Genomic DNA, 22,795 nt, shown 5'->3' with positions numbered 1-22,795 from the left:
GAGCTATTGGGTCCATCGGAGGGAACACTACATAAGGTCAGTAACTTGATCATTCAGCTTAGTAAGTGTTTCATTTGGAAGACTTTGTGGGATGATAGTATATTTGTTTCTAACAGAAAAAACAACTAGGACATACACAGTATTCTAAAGAATACTAGAGGAGCTATCTGCGTGCTAAGATGAGACTACCCTCTACACCTATGCATGCCTGGTATTCCCATACCTGTGAGATTCAGGGAAAATGTTTCGGTTGTCCTAGACACAAATGCTTTTTTGCTCCCCAAAAGCAGATGAGAAATGTCACTTTTTGGCACATTTCACACAATGAAGAGGGTGTATTAATTTCTATAAGAGTACTGAAGGTCCACCAGCCATCTACAGATAGCTGTAGTAATGTTCAGCTATTGGATAAACATGCTTTTTGATATGCTTCCTAACAGGACATTAGCACCTAACCACCATTTGTTATAGAGTTGAAATCTGCCACCTGCACTACATTGGTTTGGTGCCTATGGAAATTCCAGACTACTTTAAAATCTGAAGATGCGTGGTATCCTCACACACAAGAGGTCCAGATGAGCACATATTTGAGTTGAGATTCATTGTGAGTATGCTTATTAAGCAGTAAAGCTAAAGGGAAATATTGTATTTTGCAAGATTTTAAGTAATTTCTAAATGGCCTTGTTCTACACAATCTCCCAACCAGTCATCCAAGGGGAAGGCATTATTCTACCCAGCTATATATTATTTTGCCTGTCTAGATGTGAAAAATATTATTTTGATCAGTTTTCAAACATGTCTGGTGTTATGACCTACCATTAAGGTGGAGATGGCGGTGCATCCTTCCTGCTTGGCTCCTTTCTGAAGTTTCCTTCATGAGCAGTTGACTTAAGTTCCAACGTGCACCCCAAATGCTCTGAAAACCTATCCATGGTAGGAACTCCTTCAATACCAGTGGTGACCACAAAGCAACAGCTTTCTAGTTGTGGGAATTAGCAGCATAATTGTTTTGTTTTAGGATTTAAAAAAGAGCTTAATACCTAGCCAGTCATGGTGATTGGGCTATGCTTCCAATCAGTACAATCCCTAGTGTGTACAGATTTAGAGAATAGTTTTCATTCATCCAAATGTATGGATAATTGTTTTGGACAAATACCACACGTGTACAGACCATACGTGCTATGAAATTCTACACATATTTGGTATTGCCAGACTAGGTATCCTGGATAACATTTCTTTGATTATCATTCTGGAATTTGATTGAAATTTTGAGCTCCCTAGCAGTGGAAAAGTCAGGAATACTTGAAAATATTTTCAAGACGTGAAACCTATAACTGTTGCAGAAAGGATTTAAAGTTTTGGTGTTTTCTGGTCATGTTGTTGCTCCATGTTGGAATTTGTGCTACTTTTTCCAGGCTCTAGCTCACAGTATCTTGTTCCTCCTTTTGGTTTGGTTTGTTGCATTCTTGAAACTAGAACTCTTGCTGGCTGACAGTAAAGTAAACCTAATCCATAAAACTTGTAAATGGTTTTTGTTTTTTAGAAATCTTCCGGCAAAGTCCCCAGAAGAAGCTCTCCGTCATAGACTGGAATATGATGAGATGGTGGCTGAGGCAAAAAAACGAGGTATGGTGTTCCTTGTTTGTGTAATGTGGGTATATCATGATGTACAGTTAAGTTGAAAGTACACATTATTAAATAAATCCTGTTTAGCTCATTTACAAATTAACCTATAAATAAGCAATGTTTTAATCAGACATAAGGAGTCATGACAGCGACTCCTTCAAGGGAGATTTGATCTCTGCCGCTTTAAGAGAATTGTGCAGAAATTCTTTAATACTTGGCAGAACTAATTTGAGATTAAAATGTGCTATTGAACCCATTTTGCTTCAGGTATTCGCACCTTGTATTGAGGGCAGATGCTTGGCTTGCATCACACTTCATTGCTGATGGACTGCATTTTGGGTACCGAAGTCAAGCCCAGCGAAAGGCAGACCAAGCATGCACTCCTAATACATATAACTACTTTCCATGTCTCGGACCATTATCCTGGAGTGGTGGTGGCAGCATGCTACTTTTCTAATCTGTAGTACAGGACAGGACAGGGCTTTTTCCTGGGCTTGAAGAGGAAGATACCCACTGACCTTAGTCATGTAAATTTCAGTGACCATGAAGTGGCCAGACATGGTTGCTTTAGTTATGCAGCAATAACCTTTTTAGAAAAAGCCTGCTGATATCTTATTGAGCACTACCATTTGTTTTGATGGTGGATGTGGGGAGTTGGCAATAGCAGTCTCCTTTGATGTGTAGAGAGAACCATTCAGCCAGAACCTGCCTGAGTTCCTCTCCCAGACGTGCTATTCCCAACTCCCCTTCTGATCGCCCAGTGCAAAGTTATCCCACATCATGGTCCTTATGTTTTTGGTGCTCCAGTTTCAGACACCTGCCGGCCACTCTCCACCCTGCTCCCCTGACTACTTTGTCTGCTCTGCAGAGGAGAGAAACACTAAGAGATGGACTGTTTCGGAATCACCAGTCTGTTTACAACATCACTAAAACATCACAATCACGGAGAGACGGGGGGAGAGTGGAGCGTGATGCAGTTGGAAATGGTGGCTCTCTGTTGAGGCTATGAAGGGCGATTGGCGAGGCCTGAGCCTTTTCTTGTGTTTCCTAGTGTGCCTTTCGAGGCTGCCACATCGTATAACTTCTCCGGATGCCTTACAGAACTTGCAGCAACCTTTTATTCGTTTGGGAGTGCGCCCGCCACAAATAAAATCACTCTTGCGTGACATGGCTCGTGACCCAGAGAATACAGAGGCAGGAGCCTTTAAATGAACCCGTTCACCAGTGGAGCTTTGGGCAGCAACTGCAGTCGACAGTTAAATTGCAGGACAATATAAATTAAGGTACTCTCAGTATGTTTTGGTCATTTCAAAATGAAATGGGCATATCAAAGACTTCCTTTATAAATACTGGTTAATTACAAACATGCTCCTTCATAGTCCCACCCGACATGGAATAACAAATGCATTTAAAGAGCAACACCTCTCTTTTCCTGAATCCCAGAGATTTTTCAGGCCCTGATCTTAACTCTGGGTTTTTTCAGTGAGGCATTAAACAAATTTTCGATTGTGACACACTTTGCTACTTGCATCTTCTTCATGAGGCCTGCTTCACACTAACCAACCCAAAGGCTTGGGAAAAGACTCAATCCTCGTTTCTTTTGAGCTCTTTTCTTAACTCCCTCCAACACTTAAAAAAATAAAATAAAGAGTGAACATGAGAAAGAAAACAAGGGGGAGAAGAAAGAGAAGTCTGGGGAACAGACAAAAGAAAGAAGAGTCCTAATAGAGAGACATATAAAATAACATAGGAAGAAGAGAACAAGTTGAGAGAAAGAAAATAAAAGAAAAAGAGAAGGGAGAAAAAGGAAAAAAAGAAAAAGGGCACTGCCAAAAGACTTCAGGGTCTATGGACAAAACAAGATATATCTGGGGGCTATCCCTTCCTTGTTCTACTGCCAGCAGGCATTTTGATCTGAGAACTATCCTTATACTAACTTTACTCTTCATCTGTGCTACTGGTCTGGATATGAAGCAAAGAAGAGGAACGCTCCCATTTCAATCCACTCAGACTCCCATGTCGAAATTTAAACATATCAGACATTTATCATATCTGAGCTTTAATGACAACTCCAGCTAACAAAGACCCCTCTACCAATATGGCAAACTCTCCAGAAATTCCCCCAACGGTAATGGATACTTTACTTAAAGAACTGTTGGACATTAAGAATTTGATTACCTCAGTAAATAATGCAGTAACTGCGACTACTCTGGAAGTAAAATCTCCAAGGGGAGAAGTTAGTCAATTTCAGTTGTGCATGTAAACAATGGATGATCACCTCACTGAGGTTGAAACTCTGCATGATAAATTCCCTGAACATGGTCAAGATACTTCATACCTCCAACAAAAAAAAGACTTGGAAGATCGCACCAGAAAGAACAATATCAGATTTCTCGGTTTTCCTGAACAATTGGAAAAGGATCGTAAATTCCTAACTAACCTATTCCCCACGTTGATAACACTTCTTTTCTCTCCTCAACTTGAATTTAAATTCGCCCACTGAGTATGCTTGAGAAACTCTACCCATACATCTCAAACTTCACGCATTCTGGCGTGTTGCTTATGTCATCAACAGGTGAACCAAATCATCACAGAAGCAAGAAAACATGGTCCATACACCTACAACAAGGCGCAAATCATTATCCCTGCAGACTTTTCAGCTCCCACCAATCGCTAGAGACTGCAGTTGTTAGCCCTTCGTCCTAGGATGGAGGAAAAAGGAAATCAAACGTGGACTCTTGGAACCGGCAACTATGATCATAACGTATTAAAAAATAAAGGAGCACTTTGACCCTCATAACTTGGGAACCTTTTTAAGTGACTTGGACGAAGCTGAATCAGAAATTAAATACATAACTTCTTCTCCTTAAACTACTCTTTTCCCGAACAGTACTACTACCTCAGATTTAATCAAACGTGGCAGATAGGAAATTGTGACTTGCAGCTGATCTCATAGTGGCAAATGTAAAACTTGAAAGGGGTCACATCCAAGAGACCAATAAAGATCGCCACTGAAAACTTGACCTTGGATGATTTCCATAACCACAACATTTTATTTTCTAAATATTTTGATGTACCCTTTACATCTTCTCTTGCACCATACATTTGAATGTTTTTTTACGCTGCACTTTGCAACTACTGTATTTCATGTGCTACCCTTTCTTATTTTACTTATTGTGAATTGATTTACTTGTATATTGCTTGCCATTATCTTATCCTTTTAACCTTAAGCCACAACTTAGGTAATGCACAGGGTAATGTTGCTTGGTCTTCATATTGCTGATGACCTCGCTCCCCTCCACTCCACATTGTCTTATAGGAAGCCCCCCAAACATTTAAACAGATTGTACATCACTGTCTAATCACTTATTGTTGGACACATAACTAATTATTATTTGTATACTTGTTATTTTTATAACTATTAGACAATCTACGCATTACCTGGCCGTTAAATATTTTAGATTGTCTATTTTCTCACATCAATACACCCTGCATTATAATTCAATTCCTTTGACCTCAAATACAATAAACAATTTATACTATTTGTAATTTCCTTTTTTCATACTACATATATACAGTCTCATTGCAACATCTATTTGTAATATGTTAATCGACCGCATTCAGTCATCTAACACGAGACTGTTAAAGATTACCTCTTTGAATGTACACTGTCTGACACTTTATCAAAAGGAATAAAATACTTAATTATTGGCCACAGCAAACCAGATATTGCGTTATTACAAGAAACCCATCTCACCTCACAAGAAAGTGAAAAATTAAAGCGAGTTTGGGTTGGTCAAATCATACATTCAGGTATCACTTCCAATAAGTCGGCTAACAAATCCACACCACAAATGAAATGCAGTGTTGCCATTCTCTTTAACAAACACTTATCATGCAAAATATTTAAAAAAGGGAAGGATACAGAGGAAAGATACATCCTCGTAAACTTCACATTTGCAAACCTTTTTTCACAGAGGAATCAATATACACCAGACAGATTCTAAAATTACCTTTTTATCGCTTAGCAGATTATAAACATTATAAACATCCTTTGGGTCCACCAGTGAATTAATTGAAGGAAAGTGGAACATTACCAGTGATGCTTTCATTGCCAAATCAGGAACACCCAACATCCATCATAATAAAGATAAATATATGCTTCTGGATTTCATTAAAGACCACACGATTCAGAAACCATGGAGATTGTTATGCCTAAATGAGAGATACTCCACATTCACTTTGTGCCCACACTCATTATGCACAAGAATTGATTACTTTCTAGTCTCCTCTTTAGTTCAGCAATTGGTAACAAATGCACATATCATTCCATGTCACCATCTCATAGACACGTAGATATTGGCCTATCACATTCCCCAAAACTTCCTTGGAGGATTAACCTTCCCTCGTTTAAGACCCCCAAGAAAAGCAGCAGTTCTGTCTATATGTGGAACAATTTTTAAAAGATAACAAACACTCTGTCTCCATAGCACCTACATTGTGGGGTGCTGAAAAAGCAGTACTAAGAGGCCTGATAATGAGGGACACTGCACTTCATTAAAAAAACAAGCAAACAATGTTAGAATCTATCTTGAAAAAGAAATCTCAACTCTTAAGGCCTTTTTCCAAACACTGTCTCCAGACACATTGAAGAAATTGCTCTCTGTGAAATTCACCATTAATGATCTTTATACATCTCACGCAGAGAAATGTCTATTTTGTATCCACCAGTGACACACTGAATGTGGGGAAAAATCTGAGAGACTACTAGCTTACCAGCTACATCAACAAGAATCATCTAGAATGATTCCAGCCATTAAAAATTCTAGTGGTGAACTACTTACCCATCCCTCAGATTTTATCCCAATATCAGAATTATTCCAAAACACTTTACACATCCATGAATTGTTTAGATCAAACAGAGGAAGAAGCTTTGTTTTTTCTAAGCTCAATCTCCCTAAACTAACACTGGAACAGAAAGAATTAGATGGAGAAATCACAAATGATGAAATAGGTAAGGCAAGACTACATGGCTACTGGGAAAGCACCTGGGGAATATAGACTTCCATCGAATTTTCTAAAATTGACAAAAAGTACACTGTTACGATTTTAAGATCTGTCTTCAATGAGGCATTACGATTGGGGCATCTGCCTCATGATTTATTAAGGGCTCATATCATGGATGTTCCCAAACAAGGTAAAGATCGTTTCAAATGTTCTAGTTGTAGGCCAGTTTCATTAATCAATTCTGGTGTTAAAAATCTAGCCAAAGTTTCAGTCATCTTAACTCGGTCATTATGTTTCTTATACATCCATGGCAAGTTGGGTTTATCCTGGGTTGATCCTCTACTTATCTCTGTACTATCTCACATCCATTATAGCAAATGCGTAACGATACCGTAGAAAAGTTCTCCTCTCCTTGGATGAAGAAAAAAGCTTTTGACAATAGAATGTTGTTCCAAACATTGAATACGGTGAGATTTGGTACTATTTTAACTCTTAACATTTTAACTATAGGCATGTACCACTCACATATGGTGGCAGTTACAAGCAACAGCTTTAAATCCCTATATTTCCACATCTGCCACAGTACTAGACAAGGATGTCCACTTTCTCCATTGTTATTTCTCTTGGCCCTGGAGCCACTAGCTACAGCCATACAAAATAATGTTGATATTAAGGGCATTGATACAGCTGCTGCAGAAATTAAAGCCCTTTACTGCAAAGATGATATCCTTTTGACCCTCTCGTATCTCAAAAATATCTGCAACCTCTTTAATCTCTCAATAACCACTTTCTCAAATTGCTTGGCTATAAAATTAACTGGTCTAAATGCTAAGCCCTACCAATGACTTCCACTACCACTAAAGCTTCCCTTAATGACCCCCTTTAAATGGTTACATTTGGAACTAAAATATTTAGGAATATTCCTTAATCAAAGTTTGAAAGATATGATTATGGATAACCTAAATCCCATAATTGATTAATTCAGGATAATTTCATTTCTGGACAGTTCTGAATTTATCACTATGGGGCCAGAGTACAAATCATAAAAATGAATACAATCCCCAAATTCAACTATATTTTTGGAATTATGTCATTATCCATCCCGCAATCCTTTTTCAAAACAATGACTTCCACTATTTCTTGGTTCATATGGGACGGTGATAGACCTCGCCTGAATGGCCCAAAATTACATTCATCCTCCGAGAAAGGGGGCCTACCTCGCCCTCATCTAGAAAATTACTGGATTGCACAACATTGAGCTCACTCTACTTATACAGGTTCACTCCACTTTGGGTTAAGGTTGAACAGTCCTTAGTCAAATCCAAGACGGAACTAGCATTTTATTATCCTACAAGTCCAAGATTTACAAATTCCTCTAATTCAGTTGTTTGTTCTTCTCAGTTAGCTTGGCAGAAGGCACACATGCTTGCAAAAACTCATACTCGCTTACATTCTCAAGCTCCACTATGTAATAAAGCAGACATTACTTTCAAGGGGGTTGAACTCAACTGCTCAATTTGGGCTAAACATAAAATAAAACATATTTACCAACATGCCCACAACAGTATTCTTTAAAATCATTCACAAGTTTACAACTGCTTTTCAACACCTACATGATGTAATTACTAGTATTGATCAATGAACTTCAACTCACATACTGCAACTGACCCACAGATACTCTGTAAACTGGAATGCTCCAAAGACATTGGAAAATCACAAATCTTCAATTGCCTCAGAGCCATTGATCAGGGGATGACATGGAGCCATCTCAAACTGATTGCTTCCAAAACGGAAATACTTGTGGTGATTGGAAAAATGATCCAAATTATAAAAGTATCTAAGGAAGTTAGAAACCTTGGAATTGCCATGGACTCTAAGTTAACAATGAATGCCCAAGTGGACAAATAAGCAAGATCAAGCTTCATCACCATGAAAATTCTGCGATGCATCTTCCCCCACCTGGAATGTACAAACAAGGTGCAGGCTACTGTCTCTCTTGTACTTTCAAAACTGGGTTACACAAGTGCCCTCTACCACAGATCATCTCTATCTACTATGAAAAAACTACAAAGCATTCAGAACTCTACTGCCTGACTACTCCTACATGTCAAGCCACAAGGCCACATCTCACCTGCCTTTGCGGGCCCTACATTGGTTACAGGTTGCCAGAAGATCCACCTTCACGCTGCTTTGTATCACCCACGAAGCAGTACATAAAAAAGGCCCTCTTTCATCAGGAATAAAATAACCACATACATTCAATAAAGAAACCACTCAATATTGGCACCCCACCTTAAAACACCACCAAACACGAAAAAGAAAATAGGTGGTACATCTGTCTCTGTCATAGCGGCCAAACTATGGAATTCATTACCCCGAATGCAAGATTCCCAGTTACCTATCCTTTCTTCAGAAGACTGCTTAAGAATTGTCTCTTTCCTACATAACCACCATACTTGAACAGAAATGGACTGCTTATCCCTGTGTATGTAAACATTTAGAATTTGATTATATGTGTATATCTAGATATGTGTGTTTCTTTGTACAAATATGTATAATTATTTTAATTATTTTATTTGAAAATATATACTTACTCTTTAGGCCTGCTTAACAAATGCATATTTTACTTACGGTTGAATATGTATGTATGTGTGTGTGTGTGTGTGTATAATGTGTGTGTGGGTGCGTATATGTTCAACATTTAAGATGTTCATATTTCATTGTATAGTTTCTGAATAAGTTGTTTGATTAAATGCTTATCTGTTTTTATTTTAACTATCACAATAGGTAAATATTACCTTAACTAATTATCTATAAGCATTTCACTATTGAAATATTGAGGAAAGATAAAATAATGTTATAAAAGTACACAAATAAACTTCAAATACGGCAACACTTGAAAGTCTGTGTTTATACGATACAACTTGAAATCTCTATTATATTCCTTACACATGTATTCCCTTACTATGTAATCATAAATCTATATGTTCATTATTTTATGTATGTATGTTAGCTTTGTTACTGTTTTCCCTGTGTATCTCAGATTTGCCCAGCTGTTTGGCCCAAAGTGAGGGTTTTGCCTTTATGTCCGGGTGGAGGCTGATAGTCTGCTTACTTTATGCAGACGATATAATCATTTTAGACCTTACCCTGAAAGGACTAAGTAATCACCTCCTGGCTTTATAGCAGTTTACAGAGGCCATTTTTAAGTATAAATTGCTTCAAAAAGTAAGATTTTGTGCTTCCACAGTAAGAAGGAACTTAAATATGATACATTCTCCTGGTTCCTGGGAACACAGAAGTTAGAAATGGTAAAATCGTACAATTTTTTAGGAAGAATAATGTGTGGGAACCTCAGTGATAGGGCGCACATAGAACATAATTCAAGTAAGGTGCAATCTCAAGCTAAGATACAGGGTTGGGTCGTCAGAAAATTATCTTCTGTCATTACGGCTTCCTCAGCAGCAGTTTTACGGTTGGAGATGGGTCTAAGAAGCACATTTGTGCAAGGTCTGGCTGGGGTGGTGCGTGGGGTGGTCATTTTGGAGAAGAATGACGGTGAGTCTCTAAGGTTTCTGTTACAGAAAGAAATTTTGGCAGGCAGTAGGGCAAAGTATACTATTGGGAAGAATTTTATTTATGCCCTAGGGTTTGTTACATTTAGGCTCCTATCTTGTTTTCACACTTTCTCAGTCACAGTTTAAAACCAATCTTAGGCAAGCAACTTGATCTTTAAGCTTTTGCTTGGATAAAAAGATCTATACACACAGGTGTTTTTTTCAACCTGCATTAGATTTTGTGTTACTGCAGAAAATGCAACCCTACCTTATTTGGAACGGGCCACACTGGATTAGACTATTTTGGCTCCTGTTACAGCAGGGACTGCTACAGCTCAATATATTATAAGCAAGATGGTATGTGTCCCCATCGATCTGTAATTTTTGTCAAAACGGTATCCAAGATCTGAGCTATATTCTTTTTATTTGCCCCGCTTTGTTGTTATATCGTCGAATATGGTTACGCCCAAGCTGCCTTCATCGCTCCCTACTTTCTGTATCAGAAGTATTGCATGCCCTCTGTGTTCCACCAAACGAGTTGTTCTTGTAATTTATAATGTGTTTTATGTGGATCTCCATGTGAGTTCAGTATCAATAAATTCATTGAATTATTACTTTAGTCCTACTGTAAAACTACTCTCTCAAAATCTTTACTCTCTCACCATCACCCTATACCTCTATCAATCTATTCTCTATCTCCACTCTGACTCATCCCAAATCCATTCTACTACTATGATCTCCAAAAATAACCCATCATGTACTCTTTCCTCCTCTACCCCTCCTGGCTGATCCCAATCCTCAGTTTACTACTGCCATCTCCCAAACAAACCTTCTAAATTCTACCTCATTTGCCTCTCCTTTGACTGATGCCAAACCCTATTTTACTACTATGATCTACCTAATCCCTTTCTACAGTCTCTTCCCTCCTCCATCTCACCTTTACTGATCCCAAACCTCATTTTACTATTATGATCTCCCGATTAGCACTTCTGGATTCTTCCCTCCTCGATCCTTCCATTATTCTGTTCAGTCCAGCCAACAGAGTCACATGTTCGCTCCTCAAATTAACTCGTACCTCCCTATACGAATACTGTACTCGTATTTCCCTGTACTAATCCACCACCAATCCTTTTGGGTTCCGGAGTAGCGTGCTGCTCATAAAAAAGCGTTTCAGCACCTCATTAGGGGTAGTAAGCGCTATATAAATACAATTACAATTAAAACAAGAATTCAAACTGCCTTCAACACAAATCAGTAGATACTCAGTTGACTGCAGCCCTTTCTTTAAGTATGGCAAAAATTCAAGACCGCTTCACACTCGCCAATTGCACGATATATCCACACTTGGAAGAACTTTAAGGGAACTGTTTCTGGTTTTTATGCCATTCTAATTGATCATTCTTTCTCTATTGAAACCCTTCAGTAACCTAACACTTTGGTGGTCCTCATGTTTGAACATGACACTGTCGAACAAAGATTGGCATACCTTATTGTAAAACTATAATAACAAGTCTTGTGCTAAATTCAACCATTTAAAAATACTGCACCATTGGCATTGTCTCCAGCCAAATTATACTAGGCCACATTTTGCTCCAATTCCCTTTGTTGGAGATGCAGAGAACCAGATTGTGACATAGTTCATATATTTTGGGAATGTCCACAAATACACACATTTTGGCTTCAGATTGAGAATTTCTTCAAGGAATACTTTCCTATTAATATTTCTTTAACAAAACATCTACCACTTCTTCAGTCTTACCCCACCATTTCCATTCATACCATTGAGTGGATTTCCAAAGCTTTCGATTTCTCATGGTTTTAGTCAAAGATACTGTGGTGGTTGCCGGGTACTAGGTCAATGAGGAGCCATCTTACAAGCCACCGATAGATGTCTGGTCAGGCTATCCATAGTGATCCTGTCCCTGTGACATTATCCTTAGCCTGATATGTTTCTTTTTCCCATGTAATTTCTGCTGTAGAACCCAGTGCCCACAGGCATATTCCTTTGTGGGGTATTTTGTTTTGGTATAGATATGTACTTAATTTTAATTTTAAAAACACTACTGGACTGGACAGTTCTTAGTCCATGCTATTTGGTAGCTATTGCATTCTGAATCTGTACCCCACGACACTACCCTTCTAATAGGTTTGGATTGCTCGCCTTGCTACCCTGATGATCAAGTACTGAAAGGTGGTATTTGGTGTTCAACTTGCAGTGCCATAAAAAGTCGGGCCTCAGTACGGCAGTGGTAAAGGCCCCAACCACCACCGTTGTGTTCCTGTAAACCCTCCTTGCACGGTGGCCCCCCCAGACAGGTCCTAACACCTACCGAAAAGGTGCCATGTTTAAAATCCATAACTTTGGCTAACTGGAGTAGAACTCCTATTTTTCTGCTTCTTTCACAAATGGTTGGAGCAGACACTCACCAATCGGATTTGAAGTTCATCCTTCTTCGAGACGGCATACTCCTTTGACCCGAGTTAAATTTGCAACAGTAACTTTCCATGGGCTTTCACCCATTGTCAAAATTGCTACGCCAGCAACTCACTGGAAGCAAAGTATCACAAAGACGAACCTTTTATTGTGAATGTTTTGCCCAATCTGTTTGCTTAAAGCTTGATCTGAATATACCACATTTCCCCAAGCATTTATGGGGTTATACATTCTGGTTCCCAACCATCTCGGAGGGTGGAGAAAGGAGCAGGATGACGAACTTTATGATGTGTTCCTACTATACAATGAAGAAGGAAAAACTTGAGGGCTGCTTTTTTGAGGCATGTGATGTGATTTTGAGGAGGTAGTGCTTGCACCTACGGTAATGCTTGCAAATTGCCTCTTGGTGGCTAAAAATAACAAAAAAAAATGCTTCATCTGTTTTACCCATAATCATTTCAGTCCTAGCTCTTCGTTTTTTCTGTTTCTTTTCCTATTTTACTTGCCCCGTCTATGTACTTTACTGGTAATCACATTGCTGGAAGACGTGCTTCATGCAACCCTTATTTGTTTGCTCCCCTTGTGTTCTTGTTTCGGTTGAATTAATGATCGCCCCTCCCATTAAGTGCTCTTTTACCCTTTGGGGACAGTCTCACTCTTTATATCCATTGAAATAAAATAAATATACTTTAAGGCTTGTTCCTTTTTATTAGTATTCTGTTTAGCACTTTGTCTGGGAAATCACATATTTAAAGTCTCCACTAAGTTATATTCATTTCGCTACACAGAGCTTGTAACGCCCCTCATGTCTGTGCAATAGTAATGCCATGTTTCTTGGCTATTACAGGGAACGCCACTTTGCGGATCTCAGTAAGCCATACAGCAAAATATGGCTAAACTGCATAAACAATTTGAAAATGTGAGAAGTGAATAGAAAGCACCTCATATCCTTTTTCATTTTGGAAGGCAACCACATTCCCTCATTGCACTTCGTTATTTCGCTATGGGTTTTAGAAGGATCAGGTGATGCTTAATAATTTGCCATAACATACAATACTCAAAATTATTTGCCATAATATACAATACTTGTGCAAACTAAAATATTCTTTTATGTTCTCCTAATTTTTTATTCAGATCGCAAACATTTTAGATTTAGTTTATTTATTGTACCCAACATTACATCATTACGATATTATTTGATGTTTTTATTGCACTGGGGCTAGTTATATATGTAAGGTAAGTGAGCTGTTTCTCTGTGAAGTGTTGTTAACTTGCTTAATGTTTTTATTTAGATCTGCCTGTTCGATCTCTTAGCCTTTTGTTTACAATATTCTTTACACAAGACACCGTAAAAACTCGTTAATAGTTAACCTCTTTACTTTGTACCATGTCATGTTATTTTAACAGAGATAAAAGATGCCCAAAAGAAGAAGAAAATAATGAGAGAGCGATTCAAGCAAGAGGAAAACATAGCAAGTGCAATGGTGATCTGGAACACTGAAATCCTCCCAAATTGGGAGAACATGTAAGTTGTTCACTTAAATCTATCCACCGTTATAACTTTGGTTGAAACTGGTAAATCTGGACCATTTTTATATTATAAACCGTGTCTTGCAAAAGAGGATTATACCTTGGATGATGCCTATCGAGTTTAGTAATCTCATTAGAGTAACTAGTTCCAAAGGTCCCAGGTCCACTTGACACCTACAAAATGCTTTAACTTTAGATCCCTAAAGCTGGCTGTCCATTAGTTAATCGACAGTCTCCGGAAGGATAAGTTAAGTCAACTTGAGGTTTATTAGAAGGCAGAAACCAGTCTTACAAAATAGCGATGCCTGAGTGCTCCCGTCACTCTTAACGTTTTTTATTCCTAAAATTGTTAAGCGTTCACATTCTATCTCTAATGTCCCCTGACACACCATCACGAGCTCAAAGAGTAATTGCATGCCAGTGTTAGGAGCTGGTGTACAGGGAGAATATTACATGGGCTTTCCTCTTCCAACCATAAACGTTTGGAAAAAAAATATACAAACAAAATATGAATTAGCACATAAACTAATGAAGAAACATAACTATACTACGCAAAATTACAAAAGGTTACATTTTAAAAACAATGAACTTTAGAAGAGCATATATACACACATATACAAAACTATCATTAAAACTAACGCAATATTGACATGAAAGGAAACATTTGCATGAATCTCAATTATAAGTAAGTCTCAAGCATCATACAGGCATATGGTAAGCCATAGTTAAAGCATATATATATATACATATATATAACTGAGAAAAAACCTGCTGTTCTTCCTGCGCTTGCCTAGCGAGTTTGGTGCTCCAATATGGGCGCAGGACCCATTCCAATGTTTCACCAAACAAAATTCAAACGCTGGCACTCCATGCAACTGAAATATTTATTCAGACCAGTAGATCCTTATCATGTTGTTCAATTTTCCATTTTCCAAATACAAAAATATTGTTTTTATGTGTTGGAGTGATCAATATTCTGAGACCGCGAGGGACCCGACCTACCTCAATGTAAATATTCAAGGAGATTACTTCCCAAGCTCTATTTATTTCTTTTTTGCTTAACCTCTCCAGTTGCCATAATAGTTGCTTCAGGGGCACAGTCCCCTGTGAATCTTTGCTCCCATATGTTGCAAGTGTGGGGCTGGTAGCAGTTTCATCAAACAGACTGCGTGCCTCCTCCATTCTCAAACGCATTGCCTCACTCATTTTGGACACAAAAATTCAAAGAGTCTTTCCTCCAAAGCAGCAGCACTATGGAATAGGAAATATTTTACATTTTGCACAAGCGACCCGACTACTGGTATCTTGAAAACATTAAACCAGGATAACTCCATGGTCTCTTTGTTGAAAACTCCAATATGCCCTGTTTTCTTTCACACGCAGTGTCTAATTCTCAAGACAAAAGTTTCTATCACCACATAGACTAAACATTCACAGAAAGGACACTGCGTCGAGGGAATTTGTCTTAATCACTACACTAAATAGCCAGCACTTGTCCTTTAATGTTCCAATCAATCAGTGAAGCCAATTCCTGTATTATTGCACGTGAGGCACAAAGAAAAAAGATTTTGTAGAATATCCATGCCGCTTCACACAAAGGGAAAGAATGTCAAATAAATGTAAGCCTGTCTTCTACCTCGTTCACAAAGATCAAAATTTTTGGACTGTGACGTCCACTTGTTATAATTGCTCTAGTCGGGCACGTGGAAGAGAGCACAAGATGCAACTTACCCAGTAGCTCGCCACTGCAACTTGGTACATGAGGGTATGGTGAATAAAATGACATTTTTTGGTATAGATAGTGTTGGGCACCCGTAGAGGGGTTGACAGAGAGAGGCAATTAAGAAAGCTGGAATCCGAGTATATTATTCGGCTTAATAGCCGACATCCTTGGGGCTTGAACAAGAACGAGGAACTTTATGTTAATATTGGTTAGTCAAGGATGTAGTTACATGGTTGTGAACAGTTGTTCAGGGCTTTATTTAATTTGGTTTTATTGCCAATGTGGCCAGCCTACCAGTAATAGTAGAATTGTTATGAAGATGTTTTCAATTTGATTATTTGAATGGAAAAGATGTTTAGGTGGAATATGGTTGATTATATTATTATTATTTATAAAAAATAAAAATAAAACTCTTCTATGTCTATGATTAGGAAGAGAATATATATTGGAGTTGGGAGGGGCCATATTGTTTTTGTATCTTTCCTTTGTGGGCCAGTGAAGAAGACCGCGAAGGGTGAAACGCGTTGCCCTATTTTTGTATTTGGAAAATGGAAAATTGGATAACATGATAAGGATCTACTGGTCTGATTAAATATTTCAGTTGCATGGAGTGCCAGCGTTTTAATTTTGTTTGGTGAAACATATATATATATATTTTTTTTGGACAGATGTTTCTCCTATATCTGAGCGGTTTACTCCGTATTTGAGTACTTTTTCGTACCTTCTGGAACTTATTTTGGTTGTTACTGGAAACATAATTTTTGTGATTTCGAACTTGTACGTTGTCACTGCATTGTTCCCCTACAGGCAGGTCGTCACTTAGTGGGAAGTGAACTTTCACAACCTTCCACAATTCCACCAGTGTCCACTACCTCCCCCCCCTCAACTCCATCCCCACATACTCTTTCAACATTGAAAGGAGCAGAGAACTCTGGGTCACCTTTCTTGACATAACCCCATGACTTATTTGAACATAATCACCTTCTTTTATGGACCTCATGAAAACATTTTTCCCTTTGTCATCTTATTGTTTTTGTTTGGCTTGGGCCTTTGTCACATTTTTCATTACAAGATGATCTACACCTTGCACATCTACCTTTTGTTTCAAACATCTGGTCATCCATGCAGGTCTAAACTCAGTGGCTGGTTTTCTACCACAGAGGAGTTTGAAAGCCGAAATTAGAGCAGTTGATTGACCTGTACAGCATAGTCTGTATGGCAGGATCAATTTTGTATTTATTTTGTAGGGCTCACCTTATACAATCACCCAACACCCATTTAAAGCGCTCTACCAGGCCATTCGTTTGGGGTGATATAAAGAGCTTTCTAAGTGTTTCATGTCACCGTTTTTCTGAAACTCTTCGACTTAACTAGAAACTAATTGTACCCCATTATCAGGGATGATAAATTCCAGGAAACCCTCACTCATACAGAAATCTTTAATAAAGTTTACAACCGATTTCAAATTAGGAACTCCAGTAAATCTAGCTTCCGACCATTTGGAGTAATAATATAAGGGTACTAAATTATATCTCGAATTGAATGGAAGATTATTAAAAGGACCATATCAATACCAATCTTTACCCACTGACCTATAGGGAGTTCAATGGGGGTTAAAGGCGGTTCAGATGTCTTAAGAACTTTATCACTAGTAGAGCATACAACACATTCTTTGACTACATTATCGCTTTCTGTGTTCATCTGAGGACTCCGGCACCCTACGTTTAGTGAATGTGGCACCCAAATGCCCGTTGTGAGCATTCCTTATTAGTAGCCTGATGGCATTAGGGTGTACTAGTTTGTCTGCTCTCATAATCAACCCCCTTTCTAAGGATAATTCATCACTTATTTTGAAAAATGTTTGGTACTATGCACTAGCAGCTTCTCTTGGGCCACCCCTCACTATGTGTTTGGAAACCATCTTCAATATAGGACCATTGCCTGTAGAAGATTTCCATTCTGCCTCAGAAAACAGTACTACTTCATCTAATTCAGCTGGAGCAACTAAGCAACTCTCCTCTTCAAACTCTTCTTTCTCAGCATGCGATGTTCCTACCCTGAGAAACCTAGACAAATAATCAGCTTGCCAATTCTTGCCACCTGGGATGTGTTCCATTTCAAAATGGAACTGAAGTAATCGGGCTGAGGATCTTGCAGTCCTGGGTGTACTATTCTTAATATTTTTCCCACTGAGTACTAATACCTGGGGTTTGTGATCTGTTTGGAGTATGAATCCTGATCCCCAGTGGTACGTGCAAAACTTTTCTGTTGCCCACCCGGAAGCTAAAAGGTCTTCTTCTATCACTGAGTATAGGCTTTCTGGTTCTCTTAATACCCTTGAAGCAAAACCTATTGTGTTTTCTCTAAGACTAGACTTCTGAGTTAGAACTGCTCCTAAAACGACATTGCTGGCGTCAACAGTAAGTATGTACTTCAGTTCTGGATTATATGGTTTGTTTCTTAGATAACTAAAACTTGACCCTCTCAAAAGCAGAGGAACATTCATCATCCCAACAAAACACGGTATTTAGTTGAAGCAGATTAGAAATCTGTCTTACTTTGGAAGTAAAGTCCTTAATGAACCATGAATACAGTTCACATAGACAAAAGTTGAGTGGAAAGTTTTATTGGGCTATCAGTAGAGGAGCTTTGAGAATAGCATAGACTAACCAAGGTTTGGGACTCTCACCTGAGCTAGAATTCACATGACCCTGATATTTCACTTTCTCTTTCAGAAATTCACACTTATCTTGTTTTAACACTACACCATGTTTTTGAAAAATGGGCAGGACCTGATTGAATGTGTCATTGTGATATTGACAATCAGGACCAAATATCAACACATTTTTTTGAAATATGCCTACATTTTTTATATCTTTTAAGATATTTTCCATGATTCTCAGGAACACTGACACCGCGGATGTCAAACTGAAAGGCAACTGACAATATTGATTGGTGCCCCACTGTGAGACGAATGCGGTAAAATGTCGAGACTCGGATTCCAGTTCTATCTGGTGGTATGATGTTGCCAGGTCTGATTTTGTAAAGTACTTAACCCCAGCCACTTGAGCTAACAAATCATTGATCTTTGGCACCAGGTGAGAACCTATCCAAATCTCTTTATTTAACTCTTAAAGGTCTATGCACAACCAGAGTTTCTATTTTTTTTGGGATGACTAGAGGAGACAGCCAAAGGGAGAATTCAATTTGTCCCAAAATTTCCACCTTAGTTCTTTTTCTAGATCGCGAGGGACCCTAAACTGTATCCCTCTCATCTAGTGTTTAATGGGTAAAGCACCATCCTTTATTTTAATTAAATGCTTGAAGCCCTGATTTTCCCAAGCTCACCTGAAAAGACCTTGGTATATGCACTTATCAGATTTTCTACTAGATCTGAATCTCTTATAGCCAGTACTTGTTCTTGGATACCAGGTCTCAATACCATGCCAAACAAACCCTGGCGAAACCAGCCAAGGATATTTAAACCTTTGACTGCTACATAAGCTTCACCCATTATAGCTCTCCCTTTGAATTTCAAGATATTTTCAAAATAACCAACTAATGAAATCCTCCGCCCTTCGCATGACATCGGTGATCGGTCAGGAGGTAAAAGTGTTCTATTATCCCACGTAGCTTGGAACAGCTCTTTGGTGACCATAGTAATGCATACCCCCGAATCAACAAAAAGATTAAGTTCTTTGTCTACTATAATTATATCTATATAAGGATCAACGCAATCAGATGGGTCCTGCCACTTAAATACTGTTAACACCATGTCCTGCATTTCTGTGATGAACTCTTTCTTGTGAATCATCGGTAACCGCACCAACTCTGGTTTTGTTGTGACTAGAGCTTTGACATTCTTTAGCAAAGTATCCAACTTCGTTGCACAATCTGCATGAAATGTATCTGCCTCGCAAGGTTTGCCCCCTTTTTTGTGACCGACGTTACCACTTCTGATACATGTATTGAGTTGTGAGAAGAATGAGTTGCAGTTACTACTTCTTGAGACTGCTGCTCCTTTTTTTTTTTTTTGTATATTTTTTTTTCTTCTTTGTTATAGTCGGGATTGACATGTTCATTCGGTTTGTCTTCAAGTTCCTTTACAGACCGTATTGCGATTTCAATGCTCTTTGGCTATTCTAATGCATTCATACAATGTCTGGTTACCAAACAAAAGTAGTTTTTGACATATACTTTTGTTACTGCAGTGACATACAAATTGATCTCTTACTAGCTGTTCACTAAAGTTCTTGAATTCGCATTCTGCTACCAACTTCCTCAAGGCAGAAATGTACATGTCCATATCTTCATTAGCCTTCTGTGTTCGCTTGAAGAATTCATGCCTGGACACTACTAGGAGGTACATTGATCTTTGGTTCAAGTTTTTTTTTTAACAGCTTCTTGAAATTCGGCCCTGATTCTAGCGAGCAAATGGGCTGTGATGCAACCAATTTATTGTCAAAGTTTAAGGAGATGTTTGAGGGTATGCTGGCTCCTATGATGGCAAAACTATCAGAGATAGAAAAAGCAGTTTTTCGGCTATGTGAATTAAGAAGCCAAGGGAGCCTTTCTAGGGGGGGACATGAGGCCCTGAGCTGTTTGTCTCAACCAAGCGAGGAGGTGAACCTACAGGAGGGGAAGATGCTGGGTCCCTGGGGAATATGCCTCAGCTACTGGATAATCCGACTAATTCTGGGGGCCTAGGTGTCTGTGCTCAGTCTGTGTTGGTTTCAACTACCGCCCCACCAATGGGCAGGAGGGCATTGAATGGTTCCAGCCCCGGCAGGCAACCTGGTTATGATTCTGTGGTGACTGGGGGGGGTTTGCCAACAGCCGGATGGGAAGTTTAACCAGAAACCGCTGAATAAAAAGTCTTCGTTGGCCCATTTGGATCTCCCCCGGCATGTGCCCCTTATGTGGTAGTGTTGACAAATGTTCCTGCTTTGGCCCCTGGGGTAATTGAATCTACGGTTTAATTAAAAAATAAAACTGGCTACTGGCTGAGCAAAAACTGCAATTTTTCATGTAAGGATCTTGTGGATGTTCTGTTTGTTAGAAGAATTGACTGGATTAGGCCTAGAAAAAAAGAGGGGAAAGAGGATTGTGTTATTATAAATGTTAGATACCCGGGCCTGGCTCAACGGCTTCTCTCCTCATATAGTTCTGCTTTTTCAAGGGCAGAAACAGTTGGTATGGCCCACCTGGGATATTTCTACAATCATATGCGACTGGATGCTGATCCCTTTCCTGATTTGGGCAGGATCCCCCCCCCCAGGCCAGAATGCCCTGCGGCCAATTTGCAGGGGTACAGTAAATAATATAAACTCTGACTTGGCTGGGGTGGATTGACAATGCACCAAGACTTTGACTGTGCTGGAGGGGGTGGGCTCGAAGTGTGATCTTATTTCCTGGAATATTGCGAGGTCTGATGCCAAGTTATCTGATCAGGCTTGGGTGAGGTGTGTGGCCGATTATGATATTATTATTGTTAGACTTTTCATCCTTGGCGTGGTCTCCCTTAAATTTTTGCCTCTGTTCCCCAGGTTGTTGATGTGTGCTGGACTCTGATTTTGCTATTTGTTTTACTCTGGGCACTTTACCACTGCTACCCAGTGCTAAAGTGCAAGTGCTCCTTTACAAAATGTGTATGTGATTGGTTTATCCACGATTGGCATATATTTGATTTACTTGTAAGTCCCTAGTAAAGTGCACTAGAGGTGCCAGGGCCTGTAAATCAAATGCTACTAGTGGGCCTGCAGCACTGGTTGTGCCACCCACATAAGTGGCTCTGTAATCATGACTCAGACCTGCCATTGCAGTGTCTGTGTGTGCAGTTTTACCTGTAAATTCGACTTGGCAAGTGTACCCACTTGCCAGGCCTAAACCTTCCCTTTTCTTACATGTCAGACACCCCTAAGGTAGGCCCTAAGTAGCCCCAAGGGCAGGGTGCAGTGTATGGTTAAGGTAGGACATATAGTAATGTGTTTTATATGTCCTGACAGTGAAATATTGCTAAATGTGTTTTTCACTGTTGCAAGGCCTGTCCCTCTCATAGGTTAACATGGGGGCTACCTTTAAATCTGATTAAAGTGTAGATTCCCTTTGGGAGCGGATGGACATGTGGAGTTTGGGGTCTCTGAGCTCACAATTTAAAAATACATCTTTCAGTAAAGTTGATTTTGAGATTGTGCGCTTGAAAATGCCACTTTTAGAAAGTGAGCATTTTCTTGCTTTTACCATTTCTGTGACTCTACCTGTTTGTGGATTCCCTGTCTGGGTCAGTTTGACAGTCAGGCTGTTCTGCACCTCTCTTCTAGACTTTGACACAAAGGGAGCTGGGGTGTAGCCTGCATATCCTGATGAGCCATCTGTGGTAGGAGGGAGGGGAGAAGTGGTCACTCGCACCTGAAAGGGCTGTGCCTGCCCTCACACAATGCAGTCTCCAACCCCCTGGTGAGTGTCTGAGGCCTGGCCAAGGCAGGATTTGACATTCCAAAGAGACTTTACTTTGAAGTAGGCCTACTTCAAAGGAGAAACTGGGTATAAGAATGGCACCCAAAACCACAGACTTTAGAACACTTCTGGAAACAAGAAGGAACCTCTGCCTGGAGAAGAGCTGAGGAGAAGTGCTGCCCTGCTTGTGACTGTGCTTTGTGGAGCTATCCTGCAGTTGCTGCTTCTGCCAGAGTAAGAGGGCAAAGACTGGACTTTGTGTGCCTTCCATCTTGAGAAGAAATCTCCAAGGGCTTGATTTAGAGCTTGCCTCCTGTTGTTTGAAGTCTCAGGGACAGCAAAGACTTCTCTCTGCCAGCACCTGGAGTCTCTGGAGAGACTCCTGATCTGACAAGTGATGCCCTATCCAGTCCCTGGGCCCTTGAAAGGAAAACTGGTGGAAATCGACTTCGGACGACTCCG

At 39.5% G+C, this 22,795-nt stretch overlaps 1 protein-coding gene across 3 annotated transcripts in view; it reads left to right on the top strand.

Moving 5' to 3' along the window:
* TBC1D12 (TBC1 domain family member 12) overlaps positions 1-22,795 on the top strand; it is a 407,968-nt gene that overhangs the window by 167,965 nt on the left and 217,208 nt on the right. For all 3 annotated transcript variants that reach the window (XM_069239854.1, XM_069239853.1, XM_069239852.1), the window contains 2 exons: positions 1,544-1,626; positions 14,032-14,149. In XM_069239854.1, the coding sequence (XP_069095955.1) occupies positions 1,544-1,626; positions 14,032-14,149 (201 nt within the window). The remainder of the gene's footprint in view (positions 1-1,543; positions 1,627-14,031; positions 14,150-22,795) is intronic.

This window comes from Pleurodeles waltl, chromosome 6 (genome assembly GCF_031143425.1).
Source record: "Pleurodeles waltl isolate 20211129_DDA chromosome 6, aPleWal1.hap1.20221129, whole genome shotgun sequence".
NCBI lineage: Eukaryota > Metazoa > Chordata > Amphibia > Caudata > Salamandridae > Pleurodeles > Pleurodeles waltl.
This window is presented reverse-complemented; position numbering and strand designations above follow the sequence as displayed.